At 36.8% G+C, this 21,689-nt stretch overlaps 2 protein-coding genes across 7 annotated transcripts in view; one reads left to right on the top strand and one right to left on the bottom strand.

Annotated features, from left to right (window-relative positions):
* Positions 1-2,345: 2,345 nt before the first annotated feature.
* LOC121414215 (protein Mis18-alpha-like) lies at positions 2,346-12,803 on the bottom strand. The gene is made up of 5 exons (XM_041607304.1): positions 12,606-12,803; positions 6,611-6,677; positions 6,010-6,132; positions 5,069-5,171; positions 2,346-3,394 (listed from the first exon to the last, which is right to left on the bottom strand). The coding sequence occupies exons 1-5, from the start codon at positions 12,754-12,756 to the stop codon at positions 3,050-3,052; spliced, it is 789 nt and encodes a 262-aa protein (XP_041463238.1). The 5' UTR covers positions 12,757-12,803; the 3' UTR covers positions 2,346-3,049.
* Positions 12,804-13,083: 280 nt separating this feature from the next.
* LOC121414216 (SET domain-containing protein 4-like) overlaps positions 13,084-21,689 on the top strand; it is a 34,001-nt gene continuing 25,395 nt past the window's right edge. The window contains exons 1-7 of one of the 6 annotated variants that reach the window (XM_041607307.1): positions 13,128-13,176; positions 14,383-14,439; positions 15,421-15,522; positions 17,891-17,928; positions 18,527-18,615; positions 19,612-20,047; positions 21,009-21,183. In XM_041607307.1, the coding sequence (XP_041463241.1) occupies positions 15,456-15,522; positions 17,891-17,928; positions 18,527-18,615; positions 19,612-20,047; positions 21,009-21,183 (805 nt within the window). In that variant the 5' untranslated portion in view covers positions 13,128-13,176; positions 14,383-14,439; positions 15,421-15,455. Of the gene's footprint in view, positions 13,177-14,382; positions 14,440-15,417; positions 15,523-17,890; positions 17,929-18,526; positions 18,616-19,611; positions 20,048-21,008; positions 21,184-21,689 lie in introns of all 6 variants that reach the window. The other 5 variants (XM_041607305.1, XM_041607306.1, XM_041607309.1 and 2 more) reach the window with 5 other exon arrangements.

Consider the following 21,689-nt stretch of genomic DNA (forward strand, 5'->3'; position numbering starts at 1 on the left):
GAGCTGGACTTGGACCTTAAGTCAGAGCTGGAAGTGGAACTTAATGTTAAAATATCTGGATCACTGATCTTGTATTTTGTGGCCCTGGTCTTGTTCATGTCACGCAACTCAACACTAAGATATACCCTGAGGAGCTGGACTTGAACATAGAGGTAGAAGCAGAAATGAATGGTCCAGATCTGGACTAGTGATCTCTATCTTGTGGTATTAATCCTGGTCTTGTTTGCAGGGTTCATCTGCCATCCATGCATGTACCTCATTACCAAGCATCTGCTTCATCGGTAAAGACCGCCAAACCAGGGTATGTTCGGACACAATAAAGGCCAACAAGACGCAACTGAACACAGAGCTCAACCCTGACGAACTGGACTCGACTTGAACCTAAAACCAGAACTGCTTCAGGACTTAAATACAGACCAAGATGTTGAACTTGAAGATCTTGATCAGTGATGGCCTACCCCTGGTCTTGGTCATTCTCAATCATTCTTTTATCGTTTATGTGCCTATTCTGGAAATGAATAAATACATTACTGCATAATTAGCTGACAGTGTGTATGGAACAGTCTCTGTGGGAAGTTGTTAGTTATAATTAAGAAATAGTGTACAATGTACCAATTTTTTTCTCTCAGATGTTTGTCAATAAAATGGCAATGTATACAACATGTCAGACATTAGGGAGTTTAGGGAAAAATTATACAACAGGAAATCTATTGTCAACAGCCCTTCATGACATAGGAGTCTTTGTCAAAATCAATGAATCAAAAGAGCAGTTTTTCCTGGATCTGGACAAACAACATATTTGCAGTTCTTTTGTCAGCTCAATATCTCACAACAATCGGCTGTCCCAGTTCACCAATTTTTGACAAAGACCTCTCAGCTGTTCATTGTGGTTTAATATGCATTTTTCTTGGATTTTCTATGTTGTAGAATCAATCCCCTCGCGATCGCAAAAGGTAGCTATTATCGAGAATAGAACTCTTAACAAGCAAAACAAAGAAAAAAATAAAGTATGCAGAGATTCTTTGTATAGTGAGTATAAAAATGTTACCTTCTCTTTATTACTTTACGGATACACAAATTTTATGAAAGTCATCTTCATTTGTTTTACATGCAATCAGGAGCGTATCTCTGGTATTCAATTGCTTTTTTGGCTCCATGTAAGTATCTTGCTTGATCTAAGCCAGTCGCCTACCAGGCTTAAGTCTGGCTTGTGTGCAATTTACAAACGTGATACGCGCAGTCAAATGAATACACACATTTACATTGCGCATTATTTTGGTCACACTTTTTGACGTCACAAAAAGTATTTTGTTTAAATTTTGGCTTGATAAAGTAAAATACTCAGATGCGATCTACATAGGAATTAGTTCATTTTGCGTAGCCATATAATATACAGAGTAAAAAACTTACAAAATCAATACTTTCAAACTTTCAATTTGAATACCAGCCTAGAACTCTGAGTAATAAAAAAACTCGAAAATTTAGAAACATACACAGAGCTTCTCATGAGTAAAATTTGACCTTGTTTTATTTGACAAATAATATTTAACATCAATGGTATATTAATTTTTTTCTTTATATTTACATCCATATGCTTGTCTTTTATGTTACACTGAATGTTCTTCAGACATCTCAAATTAATAATTACTGTACAGGAAATATATACATATGTGAAAGATCTAAAAGATATTTACTGTACGTAGCAAAATTAGGAAGCATAAAGTACGGTATGCTTGATGTGAGATTAATATATAGTATATTTATTTTGTCGTATTTCACTTTGCCATGACTCTCCTTTGAGGAAGTTTATGAAGAATTGTTTTCTCTCCACACTAAACTGGGCTGGGTCATGTCGTGGGTTTCATGGAAATTCATCTGACCCAAAATCATACTCAAATATGGGTGGTCAATAATATCTTGCCACGTTCACACTCTTCTGCATATTGCTCAAGGAGACTGTCGTTATTGTGTTCACATTGGCACTCACTTCATATTATTATGACTTTTGGTCATATTCAGTGTGTAGAGAACTTCAACAAAAATTTATGTACCTGTTGGCAGAGCCAAATTGATATCATGTTTTTGAAACATGACAACAAACATGCACATGTATGATTAAATTATATATACGTGTATGATGAAATGATATTTTTTGCTTCAAGCATTTTCTCTTTAAGGTGGATAATGCCAGTGTTTCCTAATAGGAAATAAAACAAGTATCAGAATAAAGAAGTATTTTGTTCAAAAAACAAAACTATCCAAGTGAGGTTTGCAGTTTTTCTTTTGTCAGAAATTCACTTCCACTGGATGAATTACAATATAAACATTTCTGAGTTAATATAAAGTTTAGCCATTTATCTTTGGGCTGATATTTAAGAAAGGCCATACAATACACAATTATCCAATGCAATCAGCCATAGAAATTAGCCTGTCAATGAATTGCTATGCTGTATGTTGAAGGGCACAGGTCTGCAAAATTGCTTCAATCAGGCAATTGTTTGATTTAAGAATGACCATCATGTGCAAACTGGATTTATTGACCCACAACGCATTGGCAGCAAAATTTTGAGCACGGTCAACTTGCAAGTAGAAAAAAAAAATAAAGACACGCAAGGCTTGGATGGAACAATGTGACAGTGCCTTTAAAATGTACTGATTGCCTAAAAAACATGATGATCTTACAGTCAGTTATTATGCTCAGTACTATTTGCAACCAGGGTAAAATGCGGGGTCTTGGGAACTAACAATATACCTGGGGCCCGTTGCATAAAACTTTTTAGCTGTGAAAACTCAGGTTGTTTTACCAGAGTTTTTGCCCTGTGTTAAAGTCAATGGCAGAGTTTTGTCAGGTAAAAAAAGTTTTATGCAACGGGCCCCAGGCAGTGTGAAAAATGGTCTACGGAACTACATGTACAGAACAACCCAAAGAGTTGAAAAGGGGGATCATGGGAACTGCGCAGTAATGAGGGCACTCGTACCATTCATTGGTAATGCTGTATCCTAGCAGTCTCAAAAAGTTTGTAAAAGACGTTCATCCTGTGCACAGCATTCAATCATTCCCAGATTTCTTCAATCTCTTTGTGCCTCTCTCCCTTATCTTCCGCCTTTCTCGTACATCCTCACTTCTGTACGAGTCACCGCTTTGCTCCTGGGACTTTGTCTTCGGAAGAGTTTCCATCGATCTGTCTCTACCATCATTCACCGACGATAAAACGTGCAATCTCTCATGGTTGCTGGTGATTACTCCAGTCTGGTTCTGTTGATTCTGCATGGGTTTTGAACCGAGGGCCTGCGGGAGGCCTTGGTGTGGTCCGGCTGGTTGGGTGTTCTCGATCTCGAGGGATTGCTCAATATTTGCTATCCTCTGGTGCATGGTGCACATCAATACCTGGAGCTGGGAAAATGTAAAAAAAAATCAAATGGGATTATTTTATACCTGTACATTGTACACTCTTCACACGGCTACTGGTATTGGCAGTGGGGAAGTTGCATGTGACAACATCCCCCCCACCCCACCAGACCTGAACGAATACAATGTCCATATAAACTGAAGGGCAAGTCCACCCCACCCCCTACCAGACCTGAAAGAATACCACAAGGTCCATATAAATTGAAGGGCAAGTCCACCCCCTCCCCAGACCTGAAAGAATACCACAAGGTCCACACAAATTGAAGGGCAAGTCCACCCCCTCCCCAGACCTGAAAGAATACAAGGTCCACACAATTGAAGGGCAAGTCCACACCCCCCTTCCCAGCAGACCTGAAAGAATACCACAAGGTCCATATGAATTGAAGGGCAAGTCCACCCCCTCCCCAGACCTGAAAGAATACCACAAGGTCCACACAAATTGAAGGGCAAGTCCACCCCCTCCCCAGACCTGAAAGAATACAAGGTCCACACAATTGAAGGGCAAGTCCACACCCCCCTTCCCAGCAGACCTGAAAGAATACCACAAGGTCCATATGAATTGAAGGGCAAGTCCACCCCCTCCCCAGACCTGAAAGAATACCACAAGGTCCACACAAATTGAAGGGCAAGTCCACCCCCTCCCCAGACCTGAAAGAATACAAGGTCCACACAATTGAAGGGCAAGTCCACACCCCCCTTCCCAGCAGACCTGAAAGAATACCACAAGGTCCATATCAATTGAAAGGCAAGTCCACCCCCCCCCCCCGACCTGAAAGAATACGAGGTCCATATCAATTGAAAGGCAAGTCCCTCCTCTCCATCAAATAGTTGATTTGTAAAGGGACGCGAGATTTGAATAAAAAGAAACAAAAATCAAACCAGCTTTTTAATAATGGTGAAAATTTCATCAAAGTCAAATATAACATATGGAAGTTTAGAATAATTTCACAAAAGCATACCCCAGTCAGCATGCAAAGGAGGAAACCAATGACATCACCCACTCACTATTTCCATTGTATTTTATTGTATGAAGTATGAGATATTTTTTTTTCTTCTCTGAAAATGTGGAATGGCCATTTTGTATTAAACCTATTCAGATTCGATTGAAGAGTTTTCCTCATTGTCAAATCTGCAAAAATTGAAATATTTTAACAGGAGTAGTGAGTGAATGACATCATCAACTCTCTCATTTGCATATCCCTCTGATGCGCAGATAACTGTTTTGGGGGAAAAATAAATGATGTTACATGAAAAAATGAAAATGCATATTTTAGTGTTCAAAATAGACATGAAATACTCCAAAAATGACCATGGGCCCGGCAGCCGCTGTGCAGCTCCAGATCGACGAGGCCTTATCCCTTTTATTGTTGAATGCCTAACAGGGTGGCAGCAACTCCCATCTTTAAACGTCTTATGTTCTAACGCGACCGGGGTTTGAACCCCCGACCTCACAATTGTGAGACGGACGCTCTACCAACTGATCCAACACACTGGTTACATGTCATGATTCTCTTATTTTACATCCAACTTTGATGAAATTTTTAGCATTAATTGGTTTTTCTCTTTTTATTCAAACAAACTTATTTTCCTTTTTTGGGGGGGGGGGTGGGGTGGACTTGACAATCCCAACTTTTTTTTACTTTTTTGCAGTGCCCTTACCTTCAGTACTGTGTCTTTCAATGTCCTTAGATTGGTGATATTTGGAACAGAACGAGAAGGGTCATCTTCTAAGAGGCTTGTAGTGGAAGATCCTATTTGGTAACTGCAAAAATAAACAGACGCTCGTTTTAAAATCTGGCTATACATGTTTATAGTAATGATAGCAACAAGAACATGCAATTGTTCATGCCAGGTTGCAAACAGATCAAGTAAAAATGAACGAAAGAAGAATTACAAAGTTCTGGCACATAAACTTTTGCAGAACTTGTCAATGAACAATTGCAGTAATCTTATAATACATGTTAGTCTAAATGATCAAATTCCAATAAACTTGTAGAATGAAAACTAATTGACAGGATTAATGTAATTAAAATAGGTTAATCATGCATGCATATCAAAGAAGAATTAATGAAATAGCTGCCAAATATAGTTCTGGGAGTGCATTTTTACATTGATTAACAATGAATCATGATAGTATTTGCTTTCCAATCAAACAAAATAGATACAAAGTAACATGGTTAATGGGCCCAGTATTCCTCTCTTGCTCTTGAATTTTCAGTCTCTGAATAAAAACTACACCAATTAAATCATAAAATATGTACACTTGTAACATGCATTACATGTACATGTATGTGTGTAGAAATAATCCCAATAATGGCTTGTCAAAAAGCAAATTGGAATGTCTGTGCAATGCGTTGACAGGGTGACGGTCCATGTTTATCATGCAATGAGTGATGGCTATATGATTTTTTTTTCTTTTCCTTTCTATTTACGGGGACTACCGCTAGGTTTAACAAGTTTGTATTTCAGTCTCCATTTTCACTGTCAGATTACATCTTGATTGTTTCATGTTATAGACTTTATGATTGAAATAAATTGAACTGAACTATTATTTACAATAAAAAAAGTGATGTGCAAACAGATGTGAACTTGTGACTTACATTAAAAGTTTGTTGGCATCTAAGGTGTAGTAATCCCTAAGGTCATCCAGGAGTCTTGGAGTTGTTTTGTAAACCTTCCCCACTACATTATGGCATGCCTTACATTCCACAGGACTGTATGTACTGAAAATAAAAAAAAGGAAGTAGAAGTACAGTAGGTATTTGTATCTCACAGGTCAGATTCAAATTAAAATTAATTTTATCTATCCATATAAAAGGGAGTTAGGTTTCTGATTATATTACTTTGCTAAGAAGAACTATGCGATGTAGGCAAGAAAACTTGGGAATAACTAATCCTCAGAAGACGAAGGAAATGGATTGGATATATTCTTAGAATGGATGGCCAGAATATCACCGGTGTAGCTCTCCAATTGGACACCAGAAGGGAGGATAAAAAGGGGGGGGGGCGGCCCAAAACTGAAACTTTATTCTATCGACCCCTTTCGGAGTATGAGAATATACATAGTTATACTGTACAAACATCATACATTCATACATAGTATACGACCACGTGGCGCAAAAACAGTAGAGGGAGAACTAAAAAACCTGAACACACATGGAGAACCGAGGGTAGACATATCTTATGATCACATATTCTCACCTTCCTTGGTCCACACCGTGAGTTGATGTTATTCGTCTTGTTGAGAGCCCAACAGAAGAGTTTACTCCTGAGCAAACAAAACAGAAGATAATTAAAAAATGATATGTGCTACTGTAGCTCTGTATTTGGTTGTGTCAAATTTAGATTGCAAGTTACTGTAGGACTAGGTATATCATCTACACACACTAGTTATTCTAACAACTAAGGGCACCCCAAAATAAAACTTCATTTCCGACATATACCCTAATTTTTTTTTAAATAATAAAGCTTAAAAAAAACAAGAAATTTGTTATGATAAAATGGGATATTACTTACCGATGTTTACGAGGCCATCTTTCCTTCTTTGTCGGTACATGTAGCTACAATGCAATGTAAGCTACGAGGCGCATATAGAGGCTGGCAGACATTTTCTACGCTTTATTATAGATCTTAAAACTTTATTTACTAGCATGTACATGTTGGAAATGAAGTTCGATTTGGGGGTGCCCTTAATTGTGAGAATAACTATGGTGTGTGTAGAGCAAGGCGTTATTGAATGACTTTTACTCTAAGCCTCTTGGCTAGTTCAGACCAAGTGCAGACACAATGGGAATACACATTGTAGATCTAGACCCTGAAGATTTTAAAGAATTTTCAGAAGCAACTCTCTTCTGAGCTTCCTTTGTATTAATCCATTCACTAAAAAGCAAGGCAGTATGTTCATTTCGTTTTCTTTCATTCATTCTAATAGGCCTGCAATGTAACAACTATGTTAAGCGCAGTACTGTACTTTTATTCTATGATCGACATGGACTAACTATACAGTGCGTATAAAAAAAACGGGACAGATTTGAAAAGTCTATGAAATTTTTGTTTCAAATCATAATGTCTATATTTTGGTGTTAATAGGTGCTCTAAGGTCTTATCTTTCAAATGCTATTAATAAAAATTAGTTTCATTCATGCTTGAGGCTTGCGCCAAAATGGCTTAAAATTATAAACATGATGATCGGACTTCTTGCTAATTAGAAGACTTCCTCTTAACCTTTTCATTATCTTTGCCATAATTTTCAAATCATGCGGTCAAAATTAATTTTCAGATCTATTTATTTCCTCGAATTGTTCGGTTGTTGTTTCTTTTTAATATGCTCTCTGTCAGCTTTGATAGTCCTTCTTCAAGCTAAAACAATTTTGTTTCAACCTTAGTATGGGAGAGCGTGGATTTTTTTTTCAAATCCTTTCATTATGTGCTATAAAGGTTACTGTGCCTTTTGAATAGTGCCACACAGATGGGCGGGGGCTTGGGATGCCCCCTCCCCCTTAATTACAAAAAAATCATGACTAAGAAAACAAGTGGAATGCCTCTGGCCGTCTCACCTGCATCACGCGGTTCAATATAGCAGCAGTGCTGACTTTGCATACTACTCTAACTCGCACAAGATGTTCAGTGATACATGGTTACTCTTATGTCCTCTTTTTATGAACTAGACCAATAAACTTACAGAGATATGATGGTTATTCAACAAAAAACACCAACATGGCCAAAGTTCATTGACCTTACATGACCTTTGACCTTGATCATGTGACCTGAAACTGGAACGGATGTTCAGTGATACTTGATTACTCTTATGTACAAGTTTCATGAATCAGATCCATAAACTTTCAAAGTTATGATGGTAATTCAACAGATACACCCAATTCGGCTAAAGTTCATTGACCTTTGACCTTGGACATGTGACCTGAAACACGCACAGGATGTTCAGTGATACTTGGTTACCCTAATGTCCAAGTTTAACGAACTAGACCAATAAACTTTCAAAGTTATGATGGTAATTCAACAGATACCCCGATTCGGCCAAAGTTCATTGACCCTAAATGACCTTTGACCTTAATCATGAGACCTGAAACTTGCACAAAATGTTCAGTGATGCTTGATTACTATTATGTCCAAGTTTCATGAATCAGATCCATAAACTTTCAAAGTTATGATGGGAATTCAACAGATATCCCCAATTCGGCCAAAGTTCATTGACCCTAAATGACCTTTGACCTTGATCATGTGACCTGAAACTTGCACAAAATGTTCAGTGATGCTTGATTACTATTATGTCCAAGTTTCATGAATCAGGTCCATAAACTTTCAAAGTTATGATGGGAATTCAACAGATATCCCCAATTCGTCCAAAGTTCATTGACCCTAAATGACCTTTGACCTTGGTCATGTGACGTGAAACTCATGCAGGATGTTCATTAATACTTGATTAACCTTATGTCCAAGTTTCATGAACTAGGTCCATATATTTTCTAAGTTATGATGACATTTCAAAAACTTAACCTCAGGTTAAGATTTCGATGTTGATTCCTCCAACATGGTCTAAGTTCATTGACCCTAAATGACCTTTGACCTTGGTCATGTGACATGAAACTCTAATAGGATGTTCAGTAATACTTGATTAACCTTATGGCCAAGTTTCATTAACTAGGTCCATATACTTTCTAAGTTATGATGTCATTTCAAAAACTTAACCTCAGGTTAAGATTTGATGTTGACGCCGCCGCCGCCGGAAAAGCGGCGCCTATAGTCTCACTTTGCTTCGCAGGTGAGACAAAAATTGGAAAGGAAATAAAAAGATAGAAAGTAAAATATGATATTATTTTCTGAATATTATGTCAAAATCTATCACAAAATTTGACATTGTAATAAAAAAGTGGGAATATTTGCACGCTCACTTCGCTCGCTCACACCTTTTTAATACATTTTACCCGATATTCCATATCTAGCTCCTTCAAAATTGACTAAATACACCATTGTCACTGACAGACATGAATCCCTTCCAGTGTTTCCTGTCAAGCAATTAAACTTGTTCAAGGAATCAATGACCCCTTGAAAAATAGATTGTCTTTTAACCCTATCTAGGCCGGGGTATTTTGGGAGTTCCTATGGCCAGGGGGGGGGGCCCTCCCAGGCCCCCCCCCCTAAGATCTCGGCCGTCGACCGCGCCGAAAATTGGCACGCGGGTTGCCTGGAGCATAATCTACAAGATTGTATAGCAATTTATTTCATACTAATTAGTATGCAAAAATCATACTTTTCCCCTTAACTCTCTAAATGAAGCTCCAAATGTACTAATTTTTGGTATAGAAACTCTTTGTGGTGTCCTTAGCAAGTGTACATGAAAAAAATTGTGATATCAAATCATTTTCTTGTGTATTTCTATGTTTTTTGCAATTTCTTATGTATTTCTATGTTTTTTGACCTTTTGTTTTTCATTGTTTTTTCAATGAAATTTGTTGGGGACTCTTCTGTGATCATAAAAAGCATAAAATGAATACATTTAGACTAGAAAAACTAAAACACAATTTGCATTGACTTTGTACATGAAATCACGTTTTTGAGCAATTTTCGGTCTGACATGCACTTACATAATGTTGCGTAATTTCGGAACCACGTACCCAGCTGACGCAAAATTGGTCTCAAAAGTTGCGCAAGACTTGAAAGTAAAAAGTCAGCGAGTGGCAAGGTAAAAAAATTTCGCGCGACGAAAATATCACGCGATTTGTTGAGGGGGGGGGCCTCGGAGGCTCCCCCCCCCAGCCTAGATAGGGTTCAATTCAATTCTTTTTATTTCATTTCCATTCAAAACATAATACAAAGTAATATAAAACAATACAAATCAAATACAATTTTACAGAAGGGCATTGTTACTTCGTAAAAAAAAAACAGTATAATATAGAGCATAAATGGAAATGGAAATGAGGGGGATCCACTAAAAAGCAAAGCTTGTAAAATTGTGGATCCCCTTGGAAAAGAAGAAATTATAGTCGACTTACTATATGCGTACATGCATGTATTACAGGAAAGAAAAAGAGAAAAAGAAATCATAAAGGGTTAAAGGTACATAACAAAATCTGTTTCACATATTAAAAAGATTTTAATAATCACAAGTTTTCCCAATTAATAATGGAAATCTTCTTGCTTGGGTTGACAAATAAAATCTTCTTTTCTCAGTTACTTATGAAGGAAAATTAAAAGGTAAGAGAAGTTTAAATGAAAAAAAAAAGAATTCACGTATATAAATAAATTTGTAAATAAAATTTGACAGCATAATTCAAAAATTGTGGCACAGATAATGAAAATGTCAAGAGGAAGTCTCCTGATTAGCAAGAAGTCTGATCATCATATTACTCATATTCTGTAATTCTGGCGCAAGCCTCTTTTTGAACCCCCAACAAAAACGTCCTGTGTTCGCTCAAGCATGAACAAAATTTATTTTTTTAATTCCATTTCAAAGATAAGACCTTAAAGCACCTATTTACACCAAAATATGGACATCATAATTTGAAACAAAAATTTTATAGACTTTTCAAATCTGTCCCGTTTTTTTTTATTTGCACTGTAGTTCTCGGGAACTAACACTTAATATGCAACTTGAAGGTGTCTCTCCTCTTTTTCTTTGCCTCTTGTCATCTCTTTCTCATTCATCTTCTTGTAGTGCTGGCTGTTGCCTCTAGCTATATCCTATATTGTGCTCCTTTGTCCCAGCGCGGCGTCCCGACAAACCCTTCCCGGGACGCCCATTTGTTCCTATTTCAGAATATTGAACAAAATATAGTCAATTCATTTAAAAGTGAAGAATTTTCATCAAATAACCAACAGACGACGAAGCAGAAACAGCAATAAAATCGATAACTAGATCTAGTTGTGTCAGCTTTCGTTATGAGTCTTGTTGTGACCAGTGCGAACTAGGATTGGGATGGGAGAGATGCCTGTGTGTGAGCCGCATTGTTTCATCTAATTCTTAAGTTTGACAATGTTTCACTTTTAAATTTTATTCATTTCTAAAATATTTAAGTTTATTTAAATTAAAAAAAATTATTTAAAACCCCAAATATCATTAAGATATTTGTTAGATGATTGTATTTATTTTGCTTGAAGTTTGAACTTTTTTCCTAATTTTGTTCTTTCTTTCATTTTTCTCTTTTCTTCCTTCTTTCTTCATCCTTCCTGCTTGACCTATTTTGTTCCATTTATCTTTATTCCCTATCTTTCTTTCCTGATCCTTTCTCTCTGTTCTGTGTTCATTTTTCTTTCTAAATTCCTTCTTCCTTTTTTATTTCCTTCATTCTTTCTTTCCTTCCTACTCGCTTCCTCTCCTTTTCTTTTCGTTCTTTCTCTCCTTCCATTATGTTTTTTTCATTCTCTCCTCCCTTTAATCTTTTGTCCCTCTCTTTCATCCTTTCCTTATTTTCCCTTATTCTTCCTTTCCCTCCCTAATTCCTGTTTTTCGTTTTCTGAAGGAAACATTTTTCTTTCTTCCTCCTTTTTCTTACTTCTTTTTCCTTTCCTTTATCTTTTCTTTCACAAATTTGTGCTACTTCCCTTTCTTTCTTGATATTCATTTCAAAGAATGATGGAAACCTTTCTTCTACATCATACATGAAGCTCTTTTTATTCTTTCTCTCATCCAACTTTCTTTCATTTAATATATTTCATTATCCCAGAGCTAGAGCTTCCTTTTTTTCTTTCTTTCTCCTCAATTCATATCTTTTCTTTCCTCTTTTCTTTCTCTCCTTCATTCTTTCGTTCATCCTCCATTTAGTTTCAATTCTTTATAATTTTTTTTACAAGTCTGGGTAGCCGGCCTTCTTCTCACTGCCTGGCTCTGAGCTCTGTCGGCATTTCATGGCTTCATGCAACGTGCTTTGCCTTTGTCGATGTTCCATATTTCAATTTCCTGGTTCACCGGAACAGCTCACAGGCATTCATGCTTTTTAGAAGTCAGGGAAAAAACCTCGGTAACAGAGACCAAAGCTTACTATTGCCATGACTAGCGGTAGCCTAAACTTTACTACTACGAAATATCAACACGCACAATATAGTGAGTGGGACTACAGCTACACGACGTCCAGCACTAGCGATCGAGCTCTTCAAACGCCCGGGGAGCTTCGGGTGGTAAACCTTATACCGTACCGTACCGTACACGTGTCTGTGCATGAGGAGCGACGGACATACTCACGATTTACGGTGATAGATTTCAAATCATCATTTGCTGTAAGGAAAGCCAGTGAATCACTCAAAATTGATCTACAGCCCTGACACTGGAACACAACAGGCAATTCTTCGCTGCAATTCTCTCCGTCGTTTTCAGAATCTTTGAAACCATCCATTTTCTTTCCTGGGTGGTGGGAATCTTGCCGTGGCAAGAAGCAGCGGACAGCTCAGGCAGGACTTTGCACTACGTACCGTACCGGGGCGCGCCCCGGCTGCCCGGCGCCCACCGGCCCCGCATCGGACCCCTAGCTAAGCTAAGCTGACAGTAGACAGCTGGCAGCCGTCTGTTTCGAGGAGTTTTTTAACATTTTTTTTTAATTTCTCTGTATTTGGTGAGTGAAGCCAACGGAGTTCAGCTGAACAACCAACAAAACAGAGAAGGAAGCTTTTGGTCTAAGCTGACAGACACACCGATAAGGCGATATATCATGTAGCCTAGTAGATCATTTTAGTCTTAGATTAAAATTGTGATTAATTGTGTCATGAGATGAGGCATCTTCGAAAACGAAGGAAAAACAGAAAGCCGCGATATACGAGTAAGTAAATTCGGATTATTATATCTTTTTTGTGGTCATTTGATAGACCAAAATATGCTGAAAAAGTGAAATGACCAATGACTAACTTCATTTTTTCAGTTCAATCAAGCTGACCCACGGCCACGTACGGCCCACGGCCACGTACGTCCCACATCTTTTTTCTTTCTTTTCATCAGGGGCGGCGGAACATATATTTTCGTTTTGGGGGCAGAGCCAGGTCCCAGGAAAGCAATGATAATGTAAAAATGTGCATTTTGGGGTAAACAGATATATTTTTCTATGAGTTAACCATCTGTGTGAAGTAGTTGCATATGAATATGATTGTGGATTTGTGGAAACTAAGTAGAGCAAAGCCTTTTTGAAGTGATTTCTGATGAATGATGAAATATATATTCATGTTCTATTTTTCTGCGAGCGAGCATAGTGAGTGATCTGAGCGGTTTGGAAAATTGTCTGAAGTCTGAAGTTGTGAAACTTGCTCTTTTGGTGCTATACACTGTTAAAACTAGGGCATCCTTGTCGCTTTGCGAGATTGATGTTGCCATGCAGCGAGAATCGCAAGCTCAAACTTTTGTAAATTTCATTTAATAACTAAAATAAGACATGAAAACTGAACATCAAAACCATTTTTTTAACATGAAAAGTTATGTAGCCTATCCTAAAGAAATTGACTTGAGCGTGAAGTGCGAGCTGAAATTTTACATGTACAGGCCAGAAAAGGGACCTGATAAAGATTGCATTCACTGATTATAAAGGGGAAGTTTGAACATCCTGACAAAAAGTGTGTTTTCAAAATAGCAGAACAAATATTCAAAATTTATTTGTGAAGTTTTGAGGAAGATCCATCAAAGAATAAAAAGCTATTAGAATTTTTGATTATTTGATTTGTGACGTCATATGCGAGCAGATTTCCTATATATCGTTTGGTAAAAATATCAATGTAATGTAATTTTCTAAAAAAATTGAAAATTTTTGAAAAAAGAAAAAAAATGAAAATGTTTATTGTACCTTCAGTATATCATCACAATTCAGTTAACATTTGCTCCTAAAGAGAAGATGAAGAATAAGTCATCACAAACCACAACATATGCATTAGCTGCTAGTCAAAATTAAAAAAAACAATAAATTCTTGTAAGTTTCTTAATCTTCAAGTAATTTCCTCAAACATTCACCAAATTTTTTATTATTTTACTATTTTTACAACAGGGTGAACTTCCTCTAATAAGGGATACAAGGATACATATATCCCGTCAATCAAATAATGTGAGTGCAAAACTTGAGCCATAAATTTGTTATGTTCCAACCCAAAAATTGAAAAGGAAAATTGAAAAGCATTTTTGTAACCAAGGACAGAATGAGTACCATACTAACAATGGGCCATAAGGCCTAATTGATGCGAGTGCGAAAAAAGTCAAAATTTGGTGATTTTTTAATCTAAAAATACATACTTCAAAAAGGTATTTCATCTTGAAAATGGCACTTTCCATTAGGGAAAAAGGAAGGGTATTTTTCCTATAAGGAAATTTGCCCCCCTTCCCCCCCCCCCCCCCCCCCCCGGTTCCGCCGCCCCTGCTTCAAATTATATTTCACTAAGTTGTACATATTCTAAAGATCATCACTTAAGAAAATAGCAAACTCACCCATCAGTAATCACTGCTAATTAAACACGAAAATCCTGTCATGTTTTCTGACCTCTTGATTTTGACGCCCCATGTACATATAGAAGGGTTCCTAAAGCTATGTATAATATTCTGTGCCTCAGTTTCTAAAATATATTATTACACTATAGGAAAATATGAAATTAAACTTTCTGGTTTTCTGTGCATGTAGTGATTTTTTGCAGCCTCTCGAGAAAAATTGAATAGGAACCATTTGTCACTGTGCAGTTACAGTTCCACACACACAATGCGCATTTTGCTTTTGAGAGCGTAGCTTTACCAGGGACCCACGTAGCTTCAGGACCCCTAACCATGTATTGTAGATCTTGGCCTACTTTTTGTATGTAGATGAAATACTGCAGGATTAATGGACAAGATGAGATTAGAGAAGACAAAGTTGAACATTGTTTGTAGTTTATCCTTTTAATGAATTAATCCTTATTTGTTTTCATTTCTTTGTTCTCTCCCTTTTCCATTTCTCTCCACCACAAACACCTTCATTATCATCACTGCCATCGCGCACCACAACGGCGCGGCTACACCCCTATCAACGTTATCGCTGGTATCGTTGCATCCTGTGTAGCAGTACCGGTGGACCATGAAGATCAATACATCTTACTGATGAAGTGGATGAAAGAACATGGATTTAGCTGCAAGCGTTGCTGTCTCAAGCCTGCCTTCTTTCCAGGTTAGTAAATGGACCCTTATTCGGAACTTAAAGGGGAAGTTCACCCTGAAGAAAACTTTGTTGTAAAAATAGCAGAAAAAATAGTAAGAAATATTGGTGAAGGTTTGAGGAAAATCTGTTAAAGAGTAAGAAAGTTATTAGAGTTCAAAATTTGGGATTTGTGACGTCATAAACGAGCAGCTGCCCCATGTGTTTCAAATTTTGTATGGCTCCTGATGACTTAATTTTGTTTTCTTTTCATGATCGAATGTGAAATGATTTGTCTATTGATATACAAAAGTTACAGTGAAAACCATTTTCAATTTTCTGAGAAAATGACATTTCATTGATTTTTTACCATTCGCTATGTAGGAATGCTGCTCGCATATGACGTCACAAATCAAATAATTGAAATTCTAATAACTTTTTAATTATTTGATGAATTTTTCTCAAACCTTCGGCAATATTTTTATTATTTTTTCTGCTATTTTTACGATAAACTTTTTGTCAGGGTGAACTTCCCTTTAAGTCGAAGTTCAGCTCAACAGTAAAGTCCTTTTTAGGCCCCCCCCCCCATTTGAGAAGCAAAACTAAACTTTGTAATGTAAAAATGCCATTTTGTTGCTTGTCAAATTTTTTGGGGTAGGACATATATTCTCAATTTGCTGTTGAAACTTTTTTTTTGGCTTGTCAAAATTTGCCCCCCCCTTTTTGTAAAGGGCAAGTCCAAGAATTGGCGCATGTTACGTATGGGACATTTCAGAGGCTTTAATGACCTGGAAATAGTGTTAATTGACTTTGTTGAGATTGAATACCCTCATGATGGTAGAAATCTAGGAGAAGAATAATCATGCAAAAAATGGTGACATATGACCTTGACCTTTTGAGAGAAAAGATGGGCCGTTACGTATGGCACGCAGAAAAAAGACAATTTTTCAAACATTTTTTTAAAGTTGAGAATTCTCTGAAAGTATTTCATTTGACAACTTGTAACTTAGTGTGATAGAAGTCACAATACTCTAGTATATATATCTAAGGCAAGTTTCATGTCATATTAAAAGCCAAATCCCTCTAATTAAACAATATAATGACATGTTACATATGGGACAGTTACGTATGGGACATAGAAAATGTACACAATTTTTCCCTTAATTCAAAAAATTGAAATAATTTAAAATATGGAAATAACAAAAGAGTTTCTGTTTTTTAAAATTTTGTATTGATACATATTTGGTATGACTGAAAAGGAAATTAGACATTTCAACATTTTTTTCTTGTTTTTCATGGTTTCATGATTTTCTTATGTATTCCTATTGTTTTCTATATTTTTCATATTTTTCCATTTTCACAATTTTTTTGCTTCAGTTGTTTTCATTAATGAGTATTGAATAACAAATCAGTCTTTGAAAACTAAAGAAAAAGTAAATAACAACTTTTCAGAGCACTCTTGAAATTTGTTTTTCTCCATTCACTTTGTACACAAATCTCCCCATTGACATTGTGTGTAAATGTATTATGTCCCATACGTAACAATGTTTTAATTAGCTTTTTAAAAAGTAAACTCTATTTTTGAAACTTTTTGGGGTATAACACTTTATAAATTAGAACTTCCCAGAGATGCAACAATGCAAGTATTGTATTATGAAAAATAACTTAAAAATACATCCTCAAAATGTTACGTATTGGACATTCCATCCTTGGACAAGATTAAACTCATGTAGGTTTGTATTGTGGACTTTGGTGTTTGAACAATTTTTATGTTTTGATGAAATTTAGAATTTAAAAAAGGGGTGGATCGTTGCTGATTTGACCCAATCTGCATTGTTTCTTCAAGTATTAATTTGCTAACATTGTTTGTGTCTCTCTCTTATTACGATGAAGGTTAATTTACATGTATATACATGTAGAAGTACTGTAATTACATATATGTTTAAATTTATTGCTATTTTGTGTTATTCCATGTAGGCAACAGCCAATGTGGAGAACCTCTCGACAGAATTTTCAATTCTTTTCGATGAATCCCAAGCGTTGGCTGGTGCTCAATTTTACATTTCTTTTGTAATGTTTCTATAATTGCTGTCATACTTTCTTGCCTGTAAATGAAATAAATAAATAAATAGATCGTTGGACATTATTTCCAGGTGCCAATTTCATTTGGAATGTACAGTTATGATTTGGAAACCTTGATTTCAATTGGTTACATGTATATACATGTACCTAGCCAGGCTGTTGCCACAGTAGTTACTATAACAAGGAAGTTATCACAATCACTCTAGGTTAAAGATGTTTATCAAAATACGTTTTGTTGGTAGGTCCACCATCATCATTTAAGTACCATTAATTACAAAATAATCAAGATGAAAACAATTATTATTCATTTGTGATACAGATACTGGACGAGGACTAATGGCAAGAAAGAATTTTAGGGTGAGACAGAGAGCATTATTTCCACCTTTGAAGCCAAAGGTTTTAATTCTAAAGATTTAAAAAAAAATTTTAATGAAAGATCAGAAACAAAATAAATGTTGTGTGGTCAAAGCTGCATTGTGAATTCTTGATATGGGTCAAAATTTACAATTGAAAAGGCTAGGTTTATGTTTGACAAAGCATTTCTGAGGGATTGATTGAAATTAAAACGAAGATTTCAGGGTAAAATCATCCCATATGTACCCGTAGGCACTCTGGTTGGTGCTTCATAAAGCTGTTCGTATAAAAGTTAAGACCAACTTTAGGAACGACTGGTGAACCTTTCATATGCGATAATCACTGATGAACATTTCATGCTGACATTATTATTACAAGAAAGGATCACCAGTCATTCCTATTAAAGTAAAGTCACTCAAGATTGTGAACAGCTTTATGAAATAGCCCCCTGATGGGTTATCACATCATTTGCAAAATACTCTGATATCTTCAGTTCTATACTTTGAAAATGTTGTCAGTTACGTTTGAATACATCATCTTTTTGAAATGTCAAAATAAATGCAGGAGAATTATTCATGCTCATTGTGTGCTTATTCTGCAGCCCGGTGATCTGATAGTTGAGATTCCACGGCGTCTGCTTGTGACCCCGAAAGATGTCTTGAACACGGAATTAGGACCACTTATAAAGAGGTATGAATATGATTCTGCTGTGCCTGGTGAGTTGGTATGCCGAAGTCGTTCCATGTTCAAGAAGAAGTTATAATGTAATACAGATTGATGGGTTGAGAATGAATTGTAGCCTATTGTTAAGGTTTTGTGACTTGGCTGTATTCCTCGTCAAGTAATGCCTGAGACGAGACTAAAGATTGACAGAAGTAGCAAGACCTGGGTGAAACTGAATGCTCATTTGAGAATCTGGCAAAAGTGTGAAGGTATTTATTATTTATGAATGGTACGTTTGGTTCTCTGGTATGGGGTTCTTTGATGTGAATGATAGGCTTACTGCTTTGCCGTTCCCGCTCAGGTGGCAATCGCAAGTCAGAAACAATGGTTGATATAAGAAATCCCAGTCAGTTTTCCTATGCACTGTTGCTGAACATGCATTTACGATTAATCTTGTATATTCAGTCTGTAAGCGTTTGATAAGAACACCATAACGACATATAACCTTGCCTTAAGGCCAGCGTTGTTTTGTCTTTGATTCTAAAGGATGATTCTGAAAATAAATTACACATGTATTGCAAATCTTGGTTTCCCTACATGTACATGTAGGGAAATTCCATAAAATGATCAACCTTTTTCAATGTCCGACTCCCATTTTAAAAAAAGTTTTACTTGACTTCATAAACTGACCAAGTCATGGTCCTTTGAGAATATTAGAGACTCAAAAAAACAAATCAGAGACAGAAAATTTCATGGAGGTCCCACATATAGGGGTCGGACATACATATTTTATGGAATTACCCTTAAGGTAATCCTCAATAGCCAATTCATCCACTATTCCCACAAGAATGAAAAGAAAATGCACGACTATCTTCAATCAAGAATTATTTCATGGTGATTAAGTGAGGTATATGTAGGCTTATGCACCATATTACTTAAGAAAGCTACTTTGAGCAGTACTTGCTCTTTAAACAGAATAATTTTGTAGATTTTATGGCTATTTCATTCTTGGCCCAACTCCAGACAACTGCAGAAACCAACCCCCTACCAAGCGGTCTGTGCATTCCTGATCACCGAAAGGACAAATGGCAAATCTTCTTTCTGGTACCCTTACATCAATGTCCTCCCAAAGGACTTCACCACACCAGCCTTCTGCTTCGCCACTCAAGCCCAATTTGATCTGCTGCCCTCTCAGGCACGGATAAGTGCCACCAAACAGCTACAGGATATCCGATGTGCTTTTGAGAGTGCTTCATGCTTGTTTGAAGACATCGAAAGGACCTTTCCCCGGTACAGGGGCGTCTTCGACTTTGGGTCCTTCCTGTGGGCGTGGTTCGTGATCAACTCTAGGTCGGTCTATATGGAGCCCAGCGGCTGCGAGACATTTGATCCAAAATCAAAAGACGACTTTGCTCTAGCTCCTTTCCTTGACCTTCTCAACCATTCTCCAGGTGCCGAGGTATGTTCAAATGATTTGTTGCTTTGATTTATAGACCCGTCAGGGTCATGTCCACCACATTGGTGTATCTGGAGGTTGGGGCAAGTGTTCAATTGTCTAAGATGCCGGTTTCTGAGGTGCAAAAAAGGAAAAGTGAGGGGAAAAGAAAAAAATAGGAGAAATTTATTACTATAAATATTATCTGATAAGACGACTTCAGAAGTCAAAGCTATATGTTCATGTTCATGTAGGGGGTACACTTTTAGTGGTTGTTGGATACTGATTTCCTTGATACTTCACTGGTCGACCTTAGCTTGGGGATTTCCCAACTGCAGAAGAAAAGAATAAGAAATAATTCAATATACAAAGGTATCAACTGGTATTCTTCCCTGTGATTTAATATCCGTGTTTTTCCATGATATTGCTGCAACCTGGCCTTGATCAGATAGTGTTAAAAGGTACTGGGCGAGTAGACTCTTCATAAAACTTGATGTTCAGTAATATTAGATTACACACCAACCACCAATAGCAAGATTCAAATCTTGTGATTTTTTTTGGTCTTGTTTTTGCTTATCCCATATGGCAAGCCCTATATAGTTTTACCACTTTCTGCTGTCGCAGATCACAACTGGGGACATTTTAAGGGATGACTTGATGAAATAAAGTCACTTTCGTATTATCCAAAGTTTGAATGTAAAGTACTGTAACCAAATGATAAAAGAGCTTGATTCCAAGAGGCTAAAACCACTTTTGACTAATTTATTTTTTTTAATGAATTGGATCAAACAGAATTTGGTCAGCCATGTGTTTTATACTTGGTTGTGGAAACATGGTGTGGTGGTTGCAACTTCTTTTCAGTCAGAGTGAGATCGCCCAACTCCTTCACCCTAATACGCCTGGGAGGTATCATTGTCATTATCACCATAAATCATATATTTTTATTATTGTTTTTTTTACCTATCTTTATTTCATCTACTGCCAGGTCAGTGCAGGCTTTGATTCAGCGTCTAATACGTATCAGATCAAGACACTAGACAGCTACCGTACCTATGACCAAGTCTTCATTCACTATGGCCCCCATGACAACGTGAACCTACTCTTAGAGTACGGCTTCGTGATCCCCTCCAACCCGCATGATGTAGTTTGCTTTGAGCTAGGTGAGTCTTTGATATGTATTAGGCTACTTTTCACAACTTACTGCCTAAATCTTTGAATAACCTTTGACACTGCGATGAATGGAAATTTCTAGAGCTCCTCTGTGTAGTTTCAGGACTTTTGAGCATTCGGGGGATAAGTTGCCTCCAGCCCCCATGAATTGTTCCCCAGGCATGCATCGAGTCTTCCTTTATTTATGCGATGATCAGTAGTGCTGAGCGATATTTTTATTTCAATAAAATCATGCAATATTTTGAAAAATGTTAGGATAAGATTTTATTAAACTCTATCGACCCCCCCCCCCCCCGATCGGGAGTATGAGAGTCTCAACAGGAACATAATACAATAATGGATTTGCATATAAAAATGCACATATTTACAATAATTAAAAGCATGTAAAAATGAATATATTTACAATAATTAATATGTGTATAAAAATGAAAAAAACATATAAAAACATATTTACAATCAAATGTTTGCAATGTAAAAGTACATTTTGCGAAGGCTA

Source organism: Lytechinus variegatus, chromosome 4 (genome assembly GCF_018143015.1).
Source record: "Lytechinus variegatus isolate NC3 chromosome 4, Lvar_3.0, whole genome shotgun sequence".
Lineage (NCBI taxonomy): Eukaryota > Metazoa > Echinodermata > Echinoidea > Temnopleuroida > Toxopneustidae > Lytechinus > Lytechinus variegatus.

Coding starts and splice junctions, on each gene's coding strand:
- LOC121414215 (XM_041607304.1), bottom strand. CDS start 12,756: ATGGATGGTTTCAAAGATTCTGAAAACGACGGAGAGAATTGCAGCGAA. Junction 6,133..6,610: donor CACGGTGTGGACCAAGGAAG/GTGAGAATATGT, acceptor TTTTATTTTCAG/TACATACAGTCCTGTGGAAT. Junction 3,395..5,068: donor TGAAAGACACAGTACTGAAG/GTAAGGGCACTG, acceptor ACATTTTCCCAG/CTCCAGGTATTGATGTGCAC.